The following is a 25,257-nucleotide window of genomic DNA, read 5'->3' as shown; positions in this document are numbered from 1 at the left end:
AGATGATGGATGCTTTAAGAAGTAGTCATGGAAAACCTCTACCTAATCCTGATGATCCCAAACTGAGTACTCAGGATCTTCCTGTAAGAATGGAAGCATCGAAAAACAGGGAACCAACCAAACTAACCTATTCAAAAGGACAACGAATAGCTCTTGGTGTAAGATTTATGAAATTCTATTATTGGACCAGGCTGCAGGGAAATGATTGGGAGCATGTGATTTACTGGATAGCTCTTTCAGAGAGCTAGCACTAGCATGATGGGCCTGTGGGATCGTGCTCAAATAACAACTGGAATTGGTGACTGGCAAAAATAGCCTTTTTTATTGCAGTAGCACAAGTTCGAAGTAGCAAGAATCCCAAAATACAGTTCTTATCTATTAAAACCCCATTACTATGATGTTAGTTTTCTTTATCCATAGTACACAAAGGTATGAGGGGCTTTTGACTTGGGAGACAGGAGATGGGTTAAAACATGCACTAATTGCTGGCTGCTACTTCTGATAGGATTCAGAGTGTCTGTCCGGTCAGCTTGCATAATTAAAGGGTATTCATCCTTTTGTCTTTTTAGTTAGCAAATGTTAGTAAAAATACGAGGCCTATATACTCTCAATGGGTTAGAAATTGTACCTGTACTTAATAAAAGAATAAAGGATATTAAACTGATTACCGCAGCTGGGTTGTAGATTTATTTACGATTTGCCAGTATGAGCTTCATCATTCCCACAATTTCATGGGAAGCGTTGTTTTGTCAGTTAATTAAAAGGTATTTAGCAAATGCATACTAATTGGGGAATTAATACTGTTTGATGTTCTGTAATGTATTCAGGTCCAGGAGATGTTTGGTAAAGGCTGATTAAAATTATAATGTTATGTGGAAAGTTGATTGGGTGATCTTGTTTATGATTATGATACCTATTCAGAGGTAGCTTTCAATATAGAAATAGGTCTGATAAGGATTTAAGGTGGGCAAAAGTGAGGACTGCAGATGCTGGAAACCAGAGTTAGAATGGTGCTGGAAAAGCACAGCAGGTCAGGCAGCATCCGAGGAGCAGGAAAATTGACGTTTCGGGCAAAAGCCCTTTCTTTTTGCTTTTGCCCGAAACAAAGATTTAAGGTGAATGAATTTGGAAGTATTGCTTCAATTTTAGTCTATCATGCAATAGTGAAATATACTACAGAAGTGTGGTTTTATGAATGAATGAATGAAACCGTGTTATAGTAAATAATAGGTTAGTACCTGTAAAGGGTTATGGATGAATGAATAGGAATCCTGTACGAATGAATATAGCAAGCTGGTGAGTGAGTTAATAAAGATAACCTAAAACAATATTTAGGGTGTAGGTTTGCTCGCTGAGCTGTAGGTTTGATATCCAGACATTTCATTACCTGGCTAGGTAACATCATCAGTGGCGACCTCCAAGTGAAGCGAAGCTGTTGTCTCCTGCTTTCTATTTATATCTTTCTCCTGGATGGAGTTCCTGGGGTTTGTGGTGATGTCATTTCCTATTCTAAAGCAACATTTTACAGGCCAAATAGCCTCTTTCTATGCAGTATAATTCTGCTGCTACAAGTCTTGGCAAAGAAATTCATCCCATGTGATGGCAGTCAATGTAACTAATGACCAGGTCCTGCATAAAATAAGGGCTGATCCAATAGCATTCATTTTACACCACCGCTTTAACTTGGTGAAGTATTTTATGCTTTGATTTTCTGTATCCAGCCATGTTAATTGTATCTAGCAAAATCGTACCATGTCTATGTAAATTTCCTCCAATCCTAAATGACAGTATTGTTAAATGTTTTACATTGTCTCAGTCCATCTTGCTTTCACTCTCTCCTCCCTTCCTGACCACTATAATGGCAGAATCTTCCAAACTAATTGTTTTTATTCTCATGTAATCTCTGTCCTTCACTCTTGCAGGTAGCCCAGGTTATGTTGGGATTGGTTTTTATAGCATTTGGGATTCCATTAAAACTGAGTCCAGGATCCTTCACAGCAAATACAGGAACACCCTGGTGGGCTGGAACATCGGTGAGTGTCAGCAACACAAAACAGGGAAAACTGAGCAAAGGGTCTACTTCTCATGGGAACCTTTCCCATGATGGTGCTCTTGGTATGACCAGCATTTGTCTAAGCTTCATATCAACACCCCATTGTTTGAAGTATATATTTATGACTTCATTGTGAATCAATTGATAATGCACTTGTGTCTCTGAAACTGGAGGATCAAATACAGCCTTAAGAATTAAGAGTAGGAGTAGGCTATTTGGATCCTTGAGACTGCTCTAGCATTTGTTAAGATAAAGCCAATCTGACTTTGGGATCAATTCCGCTTTATTATCTACTGCTCCATTTTCTTTTGGCCCCTGATTGACAAGAGGTTTATGTAAGTCAGCCTTAAAAATATTCAACGGCCCTGCTCTCACGTTCCATTCGTAGACTCTTACACAAAAAATCAAGGCAAGGCTATCCTTCAGGTGAGACCTTACCAGCCTGTTCAGGTAGGTGTAAAAGACCATAAGCTCGATTTTGAAGAGGAGAGCAGTTCTAGCTGGTTTCCTGTCCAATACTTAATGCTCAACCAACATCATAATAACACTGATTCTCTGGTTATTATCATGTTTCTGCTTCGCTCAGCACAAATTAACTGCCACAATTCCCACATTACAGCTTTGACTATGCTTCATAAAATCCTTTATTGGTACTAGAGCAATTTGGAACAACTGGTCGTCATGAGATGGTGCTACATAAATACAAGTTTCCCTTTTCATTTGTGTAACTTTTCTCCCTTGGAACTGGATGGATATAGGGGTGTGAAGTAACTGCATAGAGGGTGGTAGCTCATCACTAAGTCACCCTTTATTTACATGTGCACAGTACATGTGTTCTGTCCAGCCAGCTCAGAACCAGTTTCTAGAATGAGGCCAGTCTCTGATCCTCCTGTTTTATTTATTATTTTTTATTTTATTAATCAGTACAAATTACAAGCAAACGGTTATCAGTGAACAGCAGTTTACAAGAAACAGCAATTTACAGGGGAAAGCGACAAACCCCCAAACCCCACTGTACAACCAGTACACAGGGAAAGAGGATGAACTTCAAATCCCACCTTATTATATCAAAAAGAAAACAGTAAACACAACCACATACAGACAGAATGATCAACCGAACAATACAACAGTACATATATCACAGACACCCCCGGCAACCCAGCAAACCACCCATTTGTCTGCCAGCCACAGCTCCGTGATTGGTCTGGGTTAACAATCTCAATCAATAATTTTATAGTCGATGAGGTCTACCTGGCCCTCCCTACAGGTGTAAAGAAGTCCACTGGGTCAGCCCATATACACAAATGGTTGCTAGCTTCACTTTCTTTACCTGTTCAAATTAAGGCACAGATCCAGTCACAGTGGGCCTGCTGAAGTAGAACATAGAGTCATAGAGATGTACAGCATGGAAACAATCCTGCCATGAAATCTTTCATCTTGAAATATCCCTATAATTTGACCCTCCTCAGAGTCAGAGAACTAAAATTAATTCCTGGAGATTCCAAACCGTCTATTCCAACCAGATATCCCAACCCAATCTAGTCCCACTTGCCAGCACCCGGCCCATATCCCTCCAAACCCTTCCTATTCATATACCCATCAAAATGCCTCTTAAATGTTGCAACTGTACCAGCCTCCACCACTTCCCCTGGCAACTCATTCCATACACGTGCCTCCCCTCTACGTGAAAAAGTTGCCCCTTAGGTCTCTTTTATATCTTTCTCCTCTCACCCTAAACCTATGCCCTCTAGTTCTTGACTCCTGACCCCAGGGAAAAGTCTGCCTATTTACCCTATCCATGCCCCTCATAATTTTGTAAACCTCTATAAGGTCATCCCTCAGCCTCCAACACTCCAGGGAAAACAGCCCCAGCCTATTCAGCCTCTCCCTATAGCTCAAATCCTCCAACCCTGGCAACATCTTTGTAAATCTTTTCTGAACCCTTTCAAGTTTCACAACATCCTCCCTGTGGGATGGAGACCAGAATTGCACACAATATTCCAAAAGTGGCCAAACCAATGCTCTGTACAGCTGCAACATGACTTTCCAACTCCTGTACTCAATACTCTGACCAATAACAGAAAGCATACCAAATGCCTTCTTCACTATCCTATCTACCTGTGGCTCCACTTTCAAGGAGCTATGAACCTGCACCCCAAGGTCTCTTTGTTCAGCAACACTTCCTAGGACCTTACCATTAAGTGTATAAGCCCTGCTAAGATTTGCTTTCCCAAAATGCAGCACCTTGCATTTATCTGAATTAAACTCCATCTGCCACACATTCTGAGAAGTGGTCTCAAGAGTATGACCATGTAGAGGGGCCACTGCTTTTGGTCAATTATGAATGGGTTTTTATGCTGCAGTAGAAGCCACAAAACTGTTGGAATATTTTTGTCAGAATGCGGAGATGCAGTGATCAGAGGCAATCTTCCCCAACTGTAATTACTGTTCAGCATATTCTCTTGATGGTAAGACATTATGCTTTTGATGATACATTGCATGTTAAAACTGCTTCCTGTGAGTTGTTTCTGTATCCAAGCTCCATCATTGCTTGGAATCTCCAGGAATTAATTTTAGTTCTCTGACTCTGAGGAGGGTCAAATTATAGAGATATTTCAAGATGAAAGATTTCATGGCAGGATTGAAATGTTAACTCTTTCTCCACAAATATCGCCAGAACAGTTAAGCAACATTCTGTCGAGGTTGCATGGCCACCCACATGCACAGCCACTCCAAAGTTCTGAGTGCAGCATTGACTTCAGTTCTAGAAGTCTCAATAGCCCATGTAGCTAATAGGAAGATTAGAAAGAATTGTGCTGCCAAGTGTTAAGTACTCACTGGATTGCTGTATATCTGGAATGTTGGATTTTCTCAGAACAACACAGAGATAACACTGGTTGCAAATCTACAACAGATTTATTTACAGCACTTAAGAATATCTTAGCACTCATAGGATTTTCCTACACAAATGGTTTCAGCTCAGAATCTCAAGTTTTTTCCTGAAAGCTCCTCTTATAAAGTCTATCTAGATAAAAAAAATCACACAACACCAGGTTATAGCCTAGTTTGGGTTTATTTGGAAGCACTAGCTTTCGGAGCGCTGCTCCTTCCTCAGGTGCATGATGAAGGATCACCACTCTGAAAGCTAATGCTTCCAATTAAACCTGTTGGACTATAATCTGGTGTTGTATGATTTTTAACTTTGCATACCCCAGTCCAACACCTCCCAATCATTAAATAATCTAGTCCATTTGCTAGTATTTGACCCATATCCCTCTAAAAAGTTCCTATTCATGCACCTATTCAGATGTCTTTTAAATGTTATAATTGTACCAACCTCCGCCACTTTTTCTGGCAGCTCATTCCATACATGCACCATTCTCTGCATGCACGTATGTTCACAGTCAGTCAAAGTTAAAAGTTCACTGCTTGGTCTTTTGATGAACTCCAAAGACATTGTTTGATCGCCCGTGTGTTCTCTCTTGAAAATCCTGCTCTCTCTCTCTCTTTCCTCCTGTTTGAAGTATCGTTGTTTTAGATTTTTAAAATATTTTCAACAGCGCAAAAGCAGCTGTTACTGTTCCAACAAATCAAAGAAATCAGCTTCAGCACTGAGAAAACCTAAAAAAAAGGAGCAGCTCTTACAGCCATGATTCTCTCCCATCCACCATTTTGCAATCAGAACTTTCCTTTTGAAAAACAATTTCTTTTCAACCATTTTCTTTCAACTTTTTCAATCGATAGGTTCCAAAACATTTAGAGATAGAGACGGAAAATTGCTTCACTGTCAAGAATAAACCAGTCCTAATAACATTGGACTGCTTCAAAGAGAGTGGCAAGTTAGGGTGCCATAGAGATGGATGTGCTGACTAATTGCTAATGGGAATCAGTGAAGAATGAGTGAAGTTGATGAGTGGCTGTGCTGTGCAGTTGAGGCAGAAATTCACATCATAAGTTCTTCAGGAATATGCCCAACCTAAGTGGGCAGCTGTAGTTGCACCATAAGAGTCAAACTATTTCCAATGAACGAGTCTTCAGAGTCATTACAAAGGGAATAGAAACAGAGGTAGACCATATTGTCTCTTAGGTGAAAATGAGGACTGTAGACGCTGGAGATCAGAGTCAAGATTAGAGTGGTGCTGAAAAAGCACAGCAGATCAGGCAGCATCCCAGGAGCAGGAAAATCGACATTTCAGGCAAAAGCCCTTCCGGACGGTCTCCATTTAACTGGCATTTTCCCTAACATTTTCTCTCATTATTTTCCAACTTGCTTACAAGAGCTCAGAAGAGCCAGGAGGAGACATGAGAAGTTGTTGGCGGATAAGATCAGGGTAAACTCTAAGGCTTTCTATAGGTATTAAAGGAATAAAAGAATGACGAGAGTAAGATTAGGACCAATCAAGGATAGTACTGGGAAGTTGTATGTGGTCACAGGAGATAGGGGAAGCACTAAATGAATATTTTTCAACAGTATTCACTCTAGAAAATGACAATGTTGTCGAGGAGAATACTGAGGTACAGGCTACTAGACTAGGTGGGATTGAGGTTCACAAGGAAGAGGTATTAGAAATCCTGCAGTGTGTGAAAATAGCTAAGTCCCCAGGGCCGGGTGGGATTTATCCTAGGATCCTCTGGGAAGCCAGGGAGGAGATTGCTGAGCCTTTGGCGTTGTTCTTTAAATCGCCATTGTCTACAGGAATAGTGCCAGAAGACTGGAGGATAGCAAATGTGGTTCCGTTGTTCAAGAAGGGGAGTAGAGACAACCCTAGTAATTGTAGACCAGTGAGCCTTACTTCAGTTGTTGGTAAAGTGTTGGAAAAAGGTTATAAGAGATAGGGTTTATAATCATCTAGAAAAGAATAATTTGATTAGGGATAGTCAGCACAGTAGATGAGAGTAAACCGGCTGATGTGGTGTATATGGATTTCAGCAAGGCGTTCGATTAGGTTCCCCACAGCAGGCTATTATACAAAATGCAGAGGAATGGGATTGTGGCAGACATAGCAGGTTAGATCAGTAATTGGCTTGCTGAAAGAAAACAGAGGGTTGTAGTTGATGGACCATGTTCATCTTGGTGTCCAGTTACTAGTGGCGTACTGTAAGGGTCGATGTTGGGTCCACTGCTGTTCGGCATTTTTATAAATGACCTGGATGAGGGCTTAGAAGGGTGAGTTAGTAAATTTTCGGGCGATACTAAGGTTGATGGAGTTGTGGATAGTGACGAAGGATGTAGTAGGTTGCAGAGAGACATAAATAGGATGCAGAGCTGGGCTGAGAGGTGGCAAATGGAGTTTAATGTGGACAAGTGTGAGGTGATACACTTTGGACGGAGTAATCAGAATGCAAAGTACTGGGCTAATGGTAAGATTCTTGGGAATGCAGATGAGCAGAGATCTTGGTGTCCAGGTACACAGATTCTTGAAAGTTGCCACCCAGGTTGACAGGATTGTTAAGTAGGCATACAGTGTTTTGGCCTTTATTAACAGAGGGATCGAGTTCCGGAACCATGAGGTTATGATACAGCTGTACAAAACTGGTGCAGCCGCACTTGGAGTATTGTGTACAGTTCTGGTCACCGCATTATAAGAAGGATGTGGAAGCTTTGGAAAGTGTGCAGAGGAGATATACTAGGATGTTGCCTGGTATGGAGGGAAGGTCTTACAAGGAAAGGCTGAGGGACTTGAGGCTGTTTTCGTTGGAGAGAAGAAGGTTGAGAGGTGACTCAAGAGAGACATATAAGATAATCAAAGGGTTAGATAGGGTGGACAAGTATGGTGACTGCGAGCATGAGGGGGCATAGTTTTAAATTGAGGTGTGATAGATATAGGACAGATGTCAGAGGCAGTTTCTTTACTCAGAGAGTAGTAAGGGTATAGAATGCTTTGCCTGCAATGGTGGTAGATTCGCCAACTTTAAGTTCATTTAAGTTGTCATTGGATAAGCATATGGACGTACATGGAATAATGTAGGTTAGATGGGCTTCAGATTGGTATGACAGGTCGGCGCATCATCAAGGGCCGAAGGGCTTGTACTGCGCTGTAATGTTCTATGTTCTATCTTTTGCCCACTCACGTAACTCACATTTTCAGCCTATTTATACCATTTTGATGTCACTCCATTGGCAGGTTTGGTGGTAGGGGCATTAAACCAGATAGGAGGATCCAAGCAGGAACACTGCCTCCACCCCATGTCTGTGGCAGGAAATTTCTTCATGCCCACTTAAGGATCTTGTCTCCCCCCCAATGTTGTTAACCCAGCAGTATATCCAAGCAGGGGGCTTGCCATGTGTGCACAGTGACAGGCAAATCCTTATGGTGCTGTTTGCAGGCTTTAAGGATGAAGTTTCTCATTAAGAAGCAGTTTGTGCCTGACCTGAGAATTAACATCGAAAAGAAAGGAGCTACCCCTGCCTTTGCTGTTGAATCCCCTTACCTCCCACTCCCCTTCCACCTTTATTCTGCGACCCCCTATACTGTCCTTACTCACCTTTGTATTGGAATCAAAAACACATTAGTAGGCCTTGAGTGGGTTCTGTACTGGCAACGAACACTGTCTATTGAATGATTCTGCTGCTAAACAAGGCATCCAACCTCTGAGTAACTGGTAGTTCTTGAAGCATTGAACTTGTGTTTCCAAGATCTTTGATCCTGGAGAAGGCTCACCAATGTCTCAGACCTGACCAGTACATAATTTGGCAAACCTTTCCTAAAAGAAGTGACGTGAGATTCCTGTCCACTATCCTCTATAGGTGGGACCCACATTGATTCCATTCAAAACACCCCTTTCTATCCCCTTCATAACTTGCTCTCCAATGTTGTACAATTAGCAAATCTGGTTAGAATGCATTCAATCAGTCTCCTCATTCAAGTCATTAATATTGATGGTAAATATTTGAGACCACAGCACAATTCCCTGTGATAGTCCTCTCGTAATTATTTACCACAATGAAATGATCGTTTTGTCTCAACTTTCTGCTTTTTATTAGTTAATCAATAATGCTTACTAATATAGTATCAAAAGCCTGTACTCTTATCTTGTGCATTAATATTTTATATGGCACCTGATTAAACACCTTTTGAAAATACCAATAAACTAAATCTATCAGTTCCCCTTTGTGCACCCTACACTGTATGTCCTCACAGAATTTTCATCCATGTTTGACAGTAATCTTCCTTCCCCACTGACTGTTTGATTGCATGGTTATTTTATAAATTCCTGCTGCTATTTCCTTACTGACAGATTTCAGCGAACGGGAGCAGGGAGACGTCAGATCTATTTTGTAGGAAGTCTTACTTCAACAAAGGTCCTGCACGTATAGCATTGCCATGTATAAACCTTCAGAAAGACCAAATGCACGTGCTACAATGCAGTTTTAATTATTATATGGTTCTATTCTAATATCACAATTAATTACTGGTATTCTTCTCCAGTTTATCATTTCAGGAATCGCAGCGATTATTTCAGAAAGGAAACCAAGGAAAGCTGTTGTAAGTTACTGTCTGCATGATAGGTTCTCAAACACTGGACGTCTTGAGTGGGAATGATGTGTGAAATTTTAACTCCAATTCACCAGATGGGTCACTGTGTTGTCAATATTACACCTTGTTCAATGTTACTTTTCTCAGACATCAAAGAAGAATATAAATGGTATAGGTTGTGAAGCAGCTGCAAATGTGTTGCTGGTCAAAGCACAGCAGGCCAGGCAGCATCTCTATTCCTGAGATGCTGCCTGGCCTGCTGTGCTTTGACCAGCAACACATTTGCAGCTGTGATCTCCAGCATCTGCAGACCTCATTTTTTACTCGTAGATTGTGAAGCAAGCATGTTAAACAGTCCCAATAGATTTCCCAGGGAGACTGGATGTGTGATCAAAACTTTGCAGATTTGAACATACACCTTTCTGATTCAGATGGAATGGCATTACCATTTGACCCACTGTTAGTGCCTAGCATGGTCCTATCTATTAATTTGACACTTCTCAGTGCCCTCACCTGATAGAAATGTAATTTTTCTTCCCAGCAAGAGATTCTACTGGCACGGAAATGTGTGCATTGATATTTCTTGATGGGTGTTGGGAAGTTGGTGGAGTGTAGCTAGGCTGGGAATTTGGTATAAATGCTCTTTGCTGAAACAGTATGATAACGGGGCTGATGGATCCTTTTCTGCTTTGCCAGATATTCCTATTTCGACATCAGACCTGCTTAACCCTCCTCCGCTTCTCCATTGTTCACTGGCTTAGTCATTCCCACCTTCATTTGAGATGAAATCAATATGTGCTTGAAATGAAGTTGAGATTCTTTCTTGTTACATTCTGTGTCCCTATGTCTTCTCTCCCCTTCCCCAATCCCAGTGGGACTGTCTGTTCTTTCCATTCTGGCAGTTCGACACACAGTTCTGCCATTCTCACAATCCGATGACCTAATCTGAACTACCAACATCCTTCCCCCCTCCCAAACCATTGCATAAATCTTGCCTCTTCCATACTTCATTCAGCTCTGATGAACCATCATCTAAACTTGAAACATTAGCTTCCTCTCTCTCCATGGATACTGCCTGACCTGCTGTCATCTCCAGCACTTTTTTGTTTTCATGAGATTCATTCAGATTGTTTTGTATTCACTTCAGTGTCTGTGCCCATGAAATGGCTACTGATTTACTGTGCGTATTTTGCACAACACAAATTTCACCCTATTTATTCTCTCAAACTATTTCTAATTGCAGCTGGTATACTTTTATTGTCCATCACTTCAGAGTTAAAACCATCCCTTTTCCCTTTAAACTCTTTACAGCTCATTCTGCACTCCCACAATCATGGTTCTTGCCTTATGTTCATTTTTAAAACTGGTAAGTTTCCAATTTTCTCTTAAATTGGGTGAAGGATTATCATTGTTCTTGGAAGCTCTGTCTCCTTGCCCTGGCCCATGCTCATGGAGAGGTTCATTCCCAACCAGGTCTCTCTAATAGAGGGGTCCTTGCTGGAATAAGGCTGAAATTACTGACAATGCATAAGATGGAAAATATTCTTCTCTGCCTGAAGGCAGATCAAACTCTGTGCAATGCGACTTTTACCACCGATAGAACATGGAGGCATGTTTCAAATCCACCCCAGTTGGAATGGGGATGAAGTCCTGCATTATTGGCACCAGTCTGATTCACACTGCTTTCTCAACAACTGAAACAACCAAACCCCAAAGAGTCCAAGTCGTTGCAGCATCACACACTTTTACAGAAAATTGTAGCCGGGAGTTTTGGATAGTGATGGCAGACATTGCAATTTCTTTCCATCACATGGCGAACAAGGAATCTGTCTCACTCTTACTGTCTACCATTGGGATATGCTGAAAGGCATACTATCTTGGTACTCTAGTATCCCAGGTTTTGAATGCACTTTTCTTGGGCAACAAGTGAAATTCAACCTTCCAACTCAGGAACTATCATTGTGCTGCAAGACATCTTAAATGTTAAAGTTCAGGTTTTGCAGTCATCGCCACTGACCTCCAAATTAAGCTGTGAACTTACCTAATGTGATCGTCAGAGTGAATGTTGAATCACTAGGGCAGGGGTGTTTAGCTTGCAGAGTGACCCTCGGTGCTCTGTAGTGTGGTCATGTGATGCAGTAACTAGAAACCATGACCACAGAGTCTGACAGAACTGAGCTGCTTCAGTAGCGGTCATGTCAAAATATCATTGCAACAAAAGTCAAAATTAGAATATTTTGGTTGTAATAATTTTAGAAAAAGATTACATGTTTATATAAATCCATATAAAATACAATATACTCTGAACATTTATAAAGTTTGATAAATTGTACAAAAATGCATATGCATTACAATAATTAAGCATCAAATAAGTTTTTCTAAACATATAAGTCTTATGAATTAAATTTGGAGAGAGTTGTAAAATCTACTAGTCTTTGACAGCCTTTTTGAAGTTTTGTTCTGATGTCTGTGGTTCATTAAGTTGTTGCAAAATAACAGGATGTTGTTAGTGGCTTAAAAAAATGCCTTGGATATTTTGGTCAGAACGACTTCTCACTAACTGGAAATCATGAGATTCTTCCTATTTGCTATATTTATTTTTCACTGCAGGTTACTGATGTTGCAAGTTTCACCATTGTAGCTTACACAAAATCAGAATCATTGTGTCTGTGTTATCCTGTGTACTCATATATTTCAAAGTAATAAAGTTATATCTTGGACTGACTGCAATAACAAACATATACAATAATCAAATACAGGTTTTGGTACTTCATCCTAGCTATGTGCTATACGTTTCCACTTCACAGCAATCTTGGTCAATAATGATACTGCATCTATTTTCAGTTGTTCAGTGTGAGTTGCAACTGGATACAACAAAGAGGATCGCTGACCTGTTGCCTCACGAATGAAGAAAAGTCTCAGAAGCACAGCTATTCTCTGGCACTGCATCATAATTTGGGAAGCAATTATGAACTCAGTTTCTGGAGAAAGCCTGAGTGCTACGCACTGAGTAATTTGTTACTCTTCCCTAATTCCCCTTAGTTAAAAATCACACAACACCAGGTTATAGTCCAACAGATTTATTTAGAAACGTTCAGAGTGCTGCTCTTTCATCAGGTGGTAGCAGCAACTCTCTAAAAGCTAGTGCTTCCAAATAAACTTGTTGGCCTATAACCTGGTGTTGTGTGATTTTTACCAGACCAACACTGGCACCTCCAAATCCTAACTGCTGTTGTACTATATTCTTTGCTAGGCAATTTCAGAGGATAGTTAAGAGTGAACTACACTGTTTAGAGTCTGGAGTCACATAGACATGCAAGATAAGGACAACCAATTTCCTTCCTAATAGGATTAGTGTTGAAAAAATGTTTTTTCACAATAGCTGTCTTGGGACTGGCTTTCAACTCCAAATTATTTTATTGAATTCAAACCTTCACCATCTGCTTGGATGGGATTTGAACACGGGTTTCCAGAACATTACGTTGGCTTTTGGCTGTCTAGTCCAGTGACATGACCTCAATAGCTTCATTTCCAGTTTTAATCTTTGGATGCTGGAGAATATAACAGATTCAGGTGTGGTTGAGTCATACAAAAGATTGGTCCTACCAATACATATTGATCTGGATTTTGAAATCAGTGATGAAGACGTGACAGGAGTTGATTTTGAAATAGATGAATCTGAATGACTAAGTGAGCTGTTGCACATAGAGTTCTTGCATGTCAATGCACTAGCAGATTGTTCAGCCTATCAACTTAAAACAACATTCACAGACAGCAAAGAAGAAGTAAAAGAAAACATAGCGTTTTTATTTCATTTGTATTTGTATTTATTCCGTTGCACATAAAGTAAAGACTGGGACATACACATGGGATTAAGGGAGAAGCTGAAATTTTGTAAACAAACTTTTAAACAGAAAGGCAAAAACTTTGTTACTTTAAAAATCAAGACATTTTCATTTATTTTTCTGACGAAATAACATGCCACACTTGCAATATTAGTTTTTAGGAACAGCAAAGTTTCTCATCAACAATTATGAATTAATGTCCTACATAAAAGCTCAATTATTCCTGACTGAACAGGGTTAGCATTTTAGTACTTTGATCATGGCTGATCAACAACTCAGTACCTTGTTCCCCCTTTCATACCCTATCTGTTCACTCCTTTAACCCAAATAACTATAATTATCTTCTTTATAAAAGCATTCATTGTTTTGGCCTCAACCACTTCCTTGGCAGAAAATTCCACATAAGATTATGGAGGGCTTAGATAGAGTGGATAGGAAGGTAACATTCTCCAATATAGTAGAGAGATAAATAACTGAAGAACATAGATTTCCGATGAGAGATAGAAGGTTAAGAGGAGAGTTGTAGAGAAACATTTTCATTTAGAGGATGGTGGGAGCCTGGAACTCGTTTTTTGAATGAATGGTTCACAGAATCATAGTCACATAGTACTGGAAAGGCCATTTGGCCCATCAAGCCTGTTCCGTCGAAACATACTACTATCTATGTTAGTCCCACTTTCCTGAACTCGGCTCATAGCCTTGAATGTTACAATGTTTCAAGTGCTCAGCCAAGTATTTTTAACGATGAAGAGGTTTTACCCTCTCAGTCAGTGCATTCCAGATTATGTTCTCTAATTATCGTCATTGAATCAAAAACTCATAATATTTAAGTAGTATTTCAACAATTGCATTGCTATAGCTTCCAAAGCTATAGGCCAAAAGCTGGAAAATGGCGTTGGTGTAGTCAGATCTTTGTTGACTTATGGTGGGTCGAATGGCCTCCTTCTGTACTGTACATCTCTATGAGTCTATGCATCTATGATATAAAGAGACTTACACCAGAAGTGGTTTCCCATATAATAATAAGTTTGCTCTTTTAACTTTATTAATAGCTCAGGATGTCTACAGTTGTGAATCTATTGAGTGCTGGAGTAGCTCTCGCTGCCTCTCTGATGTTTTCCATTGATCTGCGGTGGTGGGTGCCCTTCCTGATTTCTAAGAATGAAAATTCTTGCAGCCCTGAATATCTTGCCCTTTCTGTGAGTACAAACCATAATAGCTCTGAAACACAATAATACTTAGACAATAATTGTAGGTAGGCACAAGGAGTGCAAAGTTCTTTAAATTCATGACATAGCCCACACATGGTTGCTTGAAAAATGCCCTCAAGCTCTACAAACCTGGACCTGAATTTCCAGGCTACATAGTCCAGCTAACAGTTACATTCTGTTTTGTTCTTTTTGAATTCGGAGGGTCTGGACATGTGACTGCCATTAGACCGTTTATTTTTTAGTTTCCAATTTTTAATGAGTTCACTTTCCACCAGTTACGAAGTGATTCTGACCCATGTCCTCAGAATGTTAGCCTGGGGACCTGGATTTCTAGACCATAGATATTACACGATGTTGCTTCCTCTCCATTTTGACTCATCTGCCTGGACTTCCATTGAAACAATGGATACAATTTTAACAAAAATTGAGTGGGTCAATTTTGAGATCTTTCTTATAGAATTACATCTAGATTCTTACAGTTTTACATCAAGACAGCAAATTGAAAATTTATCCGAATGACTTTGAGAAGGAGAAGGCCTGATGAGTCTTAATTTGTTGCCACCAATTTAGTTGCAACTGGAAGAAGATGGCTGTGTGGTTTTTAGAGGAAATCAACAGCCAGGATTGAATTTAATGACGTGGATTTAAAATAATTTCATTTAATTAAATTTATTTAGTACAATCTAGAATTGAAAATGAAGCTCCATTAATGTCTTTGTGCGTGGGAAATCATGTCTCACAAACTTGATTGAGTTTTTTGAAGAAATAACAAAGATGATTGATGATGGCAGAGCAGTAGATGTGATCTATATGGACTTCAGTAAGGCGTTCAACAAGGTTCCCCATGGGAGACTGGATAACAAAGTTAGATCTCACAGAATAAAGGGAGAGCTAGCCATTTGGATACAGAACTGGCTCAAAGGTAGAAGGTGATGGTGGAGGGTTGTTTTTCAGATTGGAGGCCTATGACCAATGGAGTGCCATAAGGATTGGTGCTGGGTGCACGACTTTTTTTCATTTACATAAATGATTTGGATGTGAGCTTAAGAGGTACATTTAGCAAGTTTGCAGATGACACCAATATTGGAGATGTAGTGGTCAGCGAAGAAGGTTACCTTAGGTTACAACAGGATCTGGATCAGATGGGCCAATGGGCTAAGAAGTAACAGATGGAGTTTAATTCAGGTAAATGTGAGGCGCTGCATTTTGGGAAAGCAAATCTTAGCAGGACTTATACCCTTAATGGTAAGGTCTTGGGAGTGTTGCAGAATAAAGAGACCTTGGAGTGCAGGTTCATACTCCTTGAAAATGGAGTTGCAGGTAGATAGGATAGTGAAGAACGCGTTTGGTATGCTTTCTTTTATTGGTAAGAGTATTGAGAAAAGGAGTTGGGAGGTCATGTTGCAGCTGTATAGGACAATGGTTAGGCCACTGTTGGAATGTTGCGTGCAATTCTGGTCTCCTTCCTATCGGAAAGATGTTGTAAAACTTGAAAGGGCTCAGAAAAGATTTACAATCATGTTGCCAGGGTTGGAGGATTTGAGCTGTGGGGAGAGGCTGAACAGACTGGGGCTGATTTCCCTGGAGCGTCAGAGACTGAAGGGTGACCTTATAGAGGTTTACAAAATTATGAGGGGCTTGGATAGGATAAATAGACAAAGTCTTTTCCCTGTGGTGGAGGAGTCCAGAACTAGAGGACATTGGTTTAGGGTGAGAGGGGAAAGATATAAAAGAGACCTAAGGGGCAACGTTTTCACACAAAGGGTGGTACGTGAATGGAATGAGCTGCCAGAGGAACATTTAAAAGGCATTTGGTTGGTTATATGAATAGAAAGGGTTTGGAGGGATATGGGCCAGGTGTTGGCAGGTGGGACTAGATTGGGTTAGGATATCTGGTCGGCATGGACAGGTTCCATGCTATATATCTCTATGACTCTAATGATGACTGTGAAACTATTAGGACATTGTAAACATCTACCTGTTCAGTGATATCCTGAAACATGTTTGCCAAATGTGATATTGTTGCTCTTTGAAATGTCCTATCAAGTTATTGAGTTGTTAAGAAAACAATTTGCAAGTACCTTCTTGTGTGCGGTAGGTCTCTTCCTTCTAATGAATAAAAAGGAAGTTCCGTCATAGAGTCATAGAGATGTACAACATGGAAACAGACACTTTGGTCCAACCTGTCCATGCTGACCCAGATATCCCAACACAACTTAGTCCCACCTACCAGCACCCGGCCCATATCCCTCCAAGCCCTTCCTAGTCATATATCCATCCAAATGCCTCTTAAATTTAACAATTGTACCAGCCTCCATCACTTCCCCTGGCAGCTCATTCCATACACATACCACCCTCTGCATGAGAAAGTTGCCCCTTAGGTCCAACAGTGGCCTAACTAAAGTCCTGTACAGCTGCAACATGACCTCCCAACTCCTGTACTCAATACTCTGACCAATAAAGGAAAGCATACCAAACGCCTTCTTTACTATCCTACCTATCTTCAACTCCACTTTCAAGGAGCTATGAACCTGTACTGTTCAGCAACACTCCCTAGGACCTGACCATTAAGTGTATAAGTCCTGTTAAGACTTGTTTTCCCAAAACGCAGAACCTCACTTTTATCTTAATTAAACTCCATCTGCCACTTCTCAGTCCATTGGCCCATCTGGTCCAGATCCTGCTGTTATCTGAAATAACCCTCTTCGCTGTCCACTACACCTCCAATTATGGTGTCATCTGCAAACTTACTAACTGTACCTCTTAAGCTCGCATCCAAATCATTTATGTAAATAACAAAAAGTAGAGGACCCAGCACCGATCCTTGTGCCACTCCACTGGTCTCAGGCTTCCAATCTGAAAAACAACCCTCCACCACCACCCTCTGTCTTCTACCTTTGAGCCAGTTCTGTATCCAAATGGCTAGTTCGCCCTGTATTCCAAGATATCTAACCTTGCTAATGAGTCTCCAATGGGGAACCTTGTTGAACGCCTTACTCAAGTCCATATAGATCACAACTACTGCTCTTCCCTCATCAATCTTCTTGGTTACTTCTTCAAAAAATTAATCAAGTTTGTGAGACATGATTTCCCATGTGCAAAGTCATGTTGACTATCCCCAGTCAGTCCTTGCCTTTCCAAATACATGCACATCCTGTCCCTCAGGATTACCTCCAACAATTTGCCCACCACCGAGGTCAGGCTCACCGGTCTATAGTTCCCTGGCTTGTCTTTACCGCCCTTCTTAAACAGTCACGCCACATTTGCCAAACTCACGTCTTCCGGCACCTCACCTGTGACTATCGATGATACAAATATCTCAGCAAGAGGCCTGCAAACACTTCGCTACCTTCCCACAGAGTTCTCGGTTGCACCTGATCAGGTCCTGGGGATTTATCCACCTTTAACCATTTCAAGACATCCAGCACTTCCTCCTCTGTAATCTGGACATCTTTTAAGATGTCATCATCTATTTCCCTACAGTCTATATCTTCCATATCCTTTTCCACAGTAAATACTGCAAAAATCTCCCCCATTTTCTGCGGCTCCACACAAAGGCCACCTTGCTGTTCTTTGAGGGGCCCTATTCTCTCCCTAGTTACCCTTTTGTTCTTAATACATTTGTAAAAACCTTTTGGATTCTCCTTAATTGTATTTGCCAAAGCTATCTTATGTCCCCTTTTTGCCCTCCTGATTTCCCTCTTCAGTATACTCCTACTTCTTTTATACTCTTCTAAGGATTCTCTCAATCTATTCTGTCTACACCTGACATATGCTTCCTTCTTTTTCTTAACCAAACCTTCAATTTCTTTACTGAGCTGAAAATGTGTTGCTGGTTAAAGCACAGTAGGTCAGGCAGCATCCAAGGAACAGGAAATTCGACGTTTCAGGCCAGAGCCCTTCATCAGGATGATGACGGGCTCTGGCCCGAAACGTCGAATTTCCTGTTTCTTGGATGCTGCCTGACCTGCTGTGCTTTAACCAGCAACACATTTTCAGCTCTGATCTCCAGCATCTGCAGACTTCACTTTTTACTCAATTTCTTTAGTCATCCAGCATTCCCTATACCTGCCAGCCTTCCCTTTCACCCTGACAGGAATACTGTCAAATTGCCTAATACCGTCAAAATTGGCCTTTCTCCAATTTAGAACTTCAACTTTTAGATCTGGTCTATCTTTTTCCATCACTATCTTAAACGAATAGAATTATGGTCGCTGGCCCCAAAGTGCTCCACCACTGACACCTCAGTCACCTGCCCTGCCTTATTTCCCAAGAGTAGGTCAAGTTTTGCATCTTCTCTAGTAGGTACATCCACATACTGAATCAGAAAATTGTCTTGTATGCACTTAAGAAATTCCTTTCCATCTAAACCTTTAACACTATGGCAGACCCAGTCGATGTTTGGAAAGTTAAAATCCCCTACCATAACTACCCTATTATTCTTACAGATAGCTGAGATCTCCTTACAAGTTTGTTTCTCTATTTCCTATTAGGGGGTCCATAATACAATCCCAATAAGGTGATCATCCCTTTCTTAATTCTAATTCCACCCAAATAACTTCTCTGGATGTATTTCCTGGAATATCCTCCCTCAGCGCAGCTGTAATGCTATCCCTTATCAAAAATGCCACTCCCCTTCCTCTCTTGCCTCCCTTTCTATCCTTCCTGTAGCATTTGTATCCTGGAACATTAAGCTGTCAGTCCTGCCCATCCCTGAGCCATGTTTCTGTAATTGCTATGATATCCGAGCCCATGTTCCTAACTATGCCCTGAGTTCATCTGCCTTCCCTGTTAGGCCCCCTGCATTGAAATAAATGTAGTTTAATTTATTAGTCCTACCATGTCCCTGCCTGTCCTGACTGTTTGACTCACTTCTGTTCTCAACTGTAGAAGTCTCAGATTGATCTCTTTCCTCACTATCTCCCTCGGTCTCACCCCCACCATCTTACTAGTTTAAATCCTCCTGTGTTGTTCTAGCAAATTTCCCTGCCATCATAATAGTCCCCTTCCAATTTAGGTGCAATCCATCCTTCTTGTAGAGGTCACGTCTACCCCAAAAGAGATTCCAATGATCCAAAAAATGTGAATCCTTCTCCCATACACCAGCTCCTCAGCCATGCATTCATCTGCTCTATCCTCCTATCCCTGTCCTCACTAGCTCGTAGCACTGGGAGTAATCCAGATATTATTATCCTCGAGTACCTCCTTTTTAAATATCTGCCTAACTCTCTGTAATCTCCCTTCAGAATCTCAACTTTTTCTCTTCCTATATCATTGGTTCCAATGTGGACAATGACCTTTTTCCCCCCCCCTTGCCCCTGTGAGAACATTCTGCACCCTCTCTGAGACGTCCTTGACCCTGGCACCAGGGAAGCAACACGCTATTCTGTTTTTTCTCTGCTGGCCACAGAAACGTCTGTCTGTACCTCGGACTGCAGAATCCCCTAACACAATTGATCTCTTGGAATCCGACATAGCCCTCATTGCATTAGAGCCAGTCTCAATACCAGAAACTTGGCTGTTCATGCTATGTTCCCCTGAGAATCAATCACCCCCTCCATTTTCCAAAACAGCATACTTGTTTGAAATGGGTATATCCACAAAAGACTCCTGCCCTAGGTGACTACCTCTCTTACCCTTCGTGGAGTTAACCCATCTATGTAACTGCATCTGAGACTTTCCCCACTTCCTATAACTGCCATCCATCACTTACAGTTGCAAATTCCTCATCGCTTCTATATGTCTCTCCAACCAATCCACTTGATCTGATAAGGTTCGCATCCAACAACATTTATGGTAGATACAATTAGCAGTAACCCTTAAATTCTCTTTAAACTTCAACATCTGACAAGAAGTACATATCACTGCAAAGGCCATTTTTGCTCCTTCACAATCTATAGACCCAGAAAATAACACCGTCTTATTCCTCTACAAAACACTGCACAAAGGTAAATTAATAGCTTTTGCTTATATTTTAAGTTTAATCAAGAGACTTATCTCCAAAACATATAATCAAGAAAGAACCCACTGTACTCTCTAATGCAGCCTTTCTCTTGGACAGACTTAAACAACAATTAACTTATCTGATTCTGTGCTGTGAACTTTGTCCAAACTGGTTCCTCCAAGATCAGTTATGAAATTCACTGTTTGTTAATTTTCCCAGATGCACTCCGATGTCCAGCGGCACATGAATTCGAAAACAGCACCTATGAAAAACTACATCTCATGAACTTTTGTAATGGAATATTCAACTGGGCTAGCTTTTATTTCCATCTTCTATTTCTTTACAAGTTCTTGCCATTTATTTGCAGGAATCTCACTTCACCTTGAGAATTATTCTCCTCATTTTTTCACTGATGCAGCTGTCAATAGCAAGTGCAGTTGCAACCATTGGATGGAAAGAAATATGGAACTGTTCTGGACCAAGTCAAAATGAAGTAGGTAACAACAGACTCATTCATGAATTGTTTTTGCAGTAATTCTGTAATTCTGTCAGTGTTGGGCGGCGAGACAACTGTATCCTCTCTCCCAATATAGAAAACAGAATAAGTGGAAGGTAAAATAAATTCCCTCTTACATCTCTTCACAGACTCAATAGGTGAGTAGCCCAGGTCGAATAGAAAACACTGTCTTCTAGCCTGCCCCATCAAATCATCTACAATAAAGGCAAGGTTAAAGTGTAAAATGCATCGCACAATGCCTACTAATGAAATGTTCACATATAGTTTTATTCTTTCATGAGATATGAGTGGCGCTGATGAGATCAGCATTTGTTGTTTATTCCTCATTGACCATGAACTGAGTGGCTGGCTAGGGCCATTTCATAGGGCAGTTAAGGATCAATTAAATTGCTGTGAGTCTCAAATCACAAAATAGCAAGCCTAGGTAAGGATGGCAGATTTCTTTTCCTTTTTAAATGACTGTTGAAGATAATTTTGTGGTCATCTTTGCTGCAACTAGCTTTCAACTACAAATCTTTAGTAAAAAGTTACGATGGTGGGATTTAAATCCATGTTCCCAAAGCATCACCATCATCATCACCCTAACATTGAATAAAACCTCTTCTCCACTGTCCCATTGGGAAATCCTATGTGAGATACAGCATGGGTCGATAAACTATAGCTTCCTCCACATATTTGGCCTTGACAGTCTCATACACTAATTAAAGCATAGCTATACATAGTTCAATGTACCATCAAACAGTCCCAGTTCAATTACAGAGTAGGTTTAATGATAAGAAATGATTCTGTTACATGCTCCAGTAAGTGATGATCACCAGTTTCAGAACAAAGCTACCTTCTACCAAGGTAATGCAACATTTCAACCAATGATCCACCTTGCGATGTCTCAAAGACCGACTATTAATGTCTAACAAGGTCTAAGTTTCTAGACACCACTTTTGTTTAGGGGCTACATATTGAGGGAACAGGAAGATGTAAAGGGATGGAGACAAAAAACACTGAAAGAGGCAAGGTATGACAGGTGCATTCAAACAAGGAAAATTTGGTGTTGTCCCTTTTTCATGTGAGAAAAATGAATCAGAATGATTTCTCACTGGTGACAGACCAGGTGCTGTGGATGAGCAAAGGTATTAAGGTTTCAAATTACCTACATGGCTCAAGTGTAGTGCACCGATATGAAAAATACTCCAATGTAATACACTGAGGACAGAGTATGTAATCAAAAACCAAAAAAAATGAGGTTCATCTTTTCCTCAAGAGAGCCAAATTCAAAAGTGAAGAAAATATGCCTTAATCATGTAGAAGGAGAAAGTGAGGACTGCGGATGCTGGAGTATCAGAGTCGAGAGTGTGATGCTGGAAAAACACAGCAAGTCAAGCAGCATCCGAGGAGCAGGAGAATCGACGCTTCGGGCATAAGGTCTATTCAACCATGCTATACTTCACAAAGGATTTGCTAATGGGACAGTGGAAAGGAAGTTTTATTCTATGTTAAATCCATGTTAGGGTGGCGATAATGATGTTGCCAGCAAGCAATCCAGAGGACCAGGCCAATGCTCTGGGAACATGGACCTAAATCCCACCATAGTAACTGGATGGAATTCAAATTCTTTCTACTAAAGGTTTGGATTCCTGATGAAGGGCTTATGCCTGAAATGTTGATTCTGCTGCTCCTCGGATGCTGCCTGACTTGCTGTGTTTTTCCAGCACCACATTCTCACCTTTAATAATGTAGAACTTGAATGAGTTTATCTGGAACATGATGGTATGGTTTATGCAAGATCTATTGGCCTTGGAAATGGTACAGAGTAGATTCACACAATTATTCCAGAGCTTTAAGAGTTAAAGGATAGGCTGCATAAGCTATTTCCATGAGCTTAAAAGTGATATAATTGTTAACTGGCTTAATTGGTTGAGGTGTTTAAATAATTAAAAAGAATCAACAGGTTAAATGGAGATAAATTATTTTGAAACACCAGAAGAGAAGATAATGGCAGAAATCAGGAAATATGTTGGCATGGCGGCATGGTGGCACAATGGTTAGCACTGCTGCCTCACAGCGCCAGGGACCTGGGTTCAATTCCCACCTCAGGCGACTGACTGTGTGGAGTTTGCACGTTCTCCCCGTGTCTGCGTGGGTTTCCTCCGGGTGCTCCGGTTTCCTCCCACAGTCCAAAAGATGTGCGAGTCAGGTGAATTGGCCATGATAAATTGCCCGTAGTGTTAGGTAAGGGGTATATGTAAGGGGTATGGGTGGGTTGCGCTTCGGCGGGTCGGTGTGGACTTGTTGGGCCGAAGGGCCTGTTTCCACACTGTAAGTAATCTAATCAATGTTTGCCATATAAAGGGTAATCCGTGTAAATTTCAAATGTGCTCCCAGAGCAGCCTGTGGATCCTGGTCTAAATGAAATGTTCAAGACAAGACTGATAGAGTTTTGTTGAGAAGGGTACATGGGGCAAAGGTGAGCAAATGGAATTAAAGTACAGATCGGTAAGTTCTCAGAATGGTAGAACAAGAACGATGGGTTGAATGGCGTCCTTCTGCTTCTATTGAAGATCTGGATCCCAAACGGGACCCCTCGGCTTCGAGATTGGTCAAAGAAAATCAACGGAATGCCGTCTGTACAAAACAAAGTTATCAGTTTAATAAAGTAAGGCAGCTTGATGCAATTCTGTCCAGCAACACATAGCTTAAAGCTTCTGTGCTCCGTGACAAAATTGCACAATTACAATTGAGCAATAAGCATTTTTTATATGTTTTTTGAGAGACAGTACAGCCTTAATTACAAGAAAAGATCAATCAACTGTAATATGGTGACATGGTTGACAACAGGCTAATCCAATGATATTTCCTGGGAAAGGGTTCTTGTTTTATGTAAATAATCATCTCATGCTAGGAGTTCAAGGTTAGTCCAAGTGGTCAATTAAAGGTTCATAATTCATTTTATGAAAACTCCATTGTTTACCTTATCTTCTATTTCAGCTAATTTAGCAAAGCTGCAGTACAGGTTCACAAAGTCAAATCATAATTTGCAGCCATTTTGTTGTTAATAAAAAACCTACATATGTTTGTTGTATCTGACAACAGCCAGGATTCAAATTTTGAATCCTCACTGCGTCCCTACCTTTTGCACAATGATTGCATTACTTCAATGAGCCACTTTGATTGCTTGTTATTTATGTAGGTCCATGTATAATGCCCTATCCACGCCCAAATCTGTGCTTTTGAATTCTCTTTAATGGTGAATTATGATTCCATATCTCGGCAAGGATCAGTTGTTTCAAGAAATAAAGTTGAATCATTGAGGGTAACAATTATCTCGAAAATGCATTGTTCAGAATCCAATGAAGAGCAACAAAATACTAAAATATCAAACGGCCCCAGATTAACAGAGGCGGATGAAAAGGGCAGGCAGCCAATTATCTTCAGGGAAGTGGGATGTCTATTTGAATATTATATTGAGGCTTGGAGCCTCACATTTTTGTCTTCCAGGTTTATCTTGAGTCTGGGCCTCAGGAAACCTGGCAACTTGAGCGAGATGAGAACAGAGTAAGAGAAAAGGTAAGTGCCTTATTTAGCATTGGTTTTGAGTCAGCGAGAAACAAGACTGCTTCCTGCCAGCCCTCTTAGCTCATCTGCTAGCTTGCAACCACCAGTTTCACTCCCCCAACTGCCTCTTCATCCTAAGACCCACCTTGGACAGGTATAGAATCTGCCTCCCCCTCCATAATTGGACCAACTCCAGGTTGTAACCACTTTCTCCAGCTGGATCCACAGCATATGGGGAATCAGAATTCCATCCCTCCACTCACACAATTGACACCAAAAAATACCATGTGTCATGGTCTCTGATTTCAGGCACTGATTTTCACTTGAGATCTCTGCTAAATATGGATGTATTCCTCAGTAGTGAGGAGTCTTTGGGAAGGTCTTTTCCACAGATTTCTGCATTTAGGCAGAATCATACTCTGCCAATAATTACAGCAAAATGTACAAGTATTGTCTTCTGACATTTGTAATATTGTTTTTCAGGTTAAAGAGGATGTTTCTGGTCCAGGACAAAGATATGAAAGTCTGATCCGAGAACCAACCTATACCACCATGAGTGCTTTAAAAAATTGGAGATCACTTCGTTCGCAAAAGAATATTTAAAAAAGAAAAGAAATACTCACATTTATAAATTGTTTTTCACAATCATTCATAGGCTAG

The 25,257-nt window shown here is 40.7% G+C and overlaps 1 protein-coding gene across 1 annotated transcript; it reads left to right on the top strand.

Annotated features, from left to right (window-relative positions):
* Positions 1 to 25,257, top strand: LOC132821469 (uncharacterized). The gene is made up of 6 exons (XM_060834062.1): positions 1 to 158; positions 1,923 to 2,033; positions 9,484 to 9,540; positions 20,899 to 21,024; positions 24,541 to 24,609; positions 25,081 to 25,257. Exons 1-6 carry the CDS (start codon positions 3 to 5, stop codon positions 25,198 to 25,200), a joined length of 639 nt encoding a protein of 212 aa, XP_060690045.1. The 5' UTR covers positions 1 to 2; the 3' UTR covers positions 25,201 to 25,257.

This window comes from Hemiscyllium ocellatum, chromosome 13, assembly GCF_020745735.1.
Source record: "Hemiscyllium ocellatum isolate sHemOce1 chromosome 13, sHemOce1.pat.X.cur, whole genome shotgun sequence".
NCBI lineage: Eukaryota > Metazoa > Chordata > Chondrichthyes > Orectolobiformes > Hemiscylliidae > Hemiscyllium > Hemiscyllium ocellatum.
Note: the sequence above shows the minus strand (reverse complement) of the source record. Positions and strands in the feature narration are given on the sequence as shown.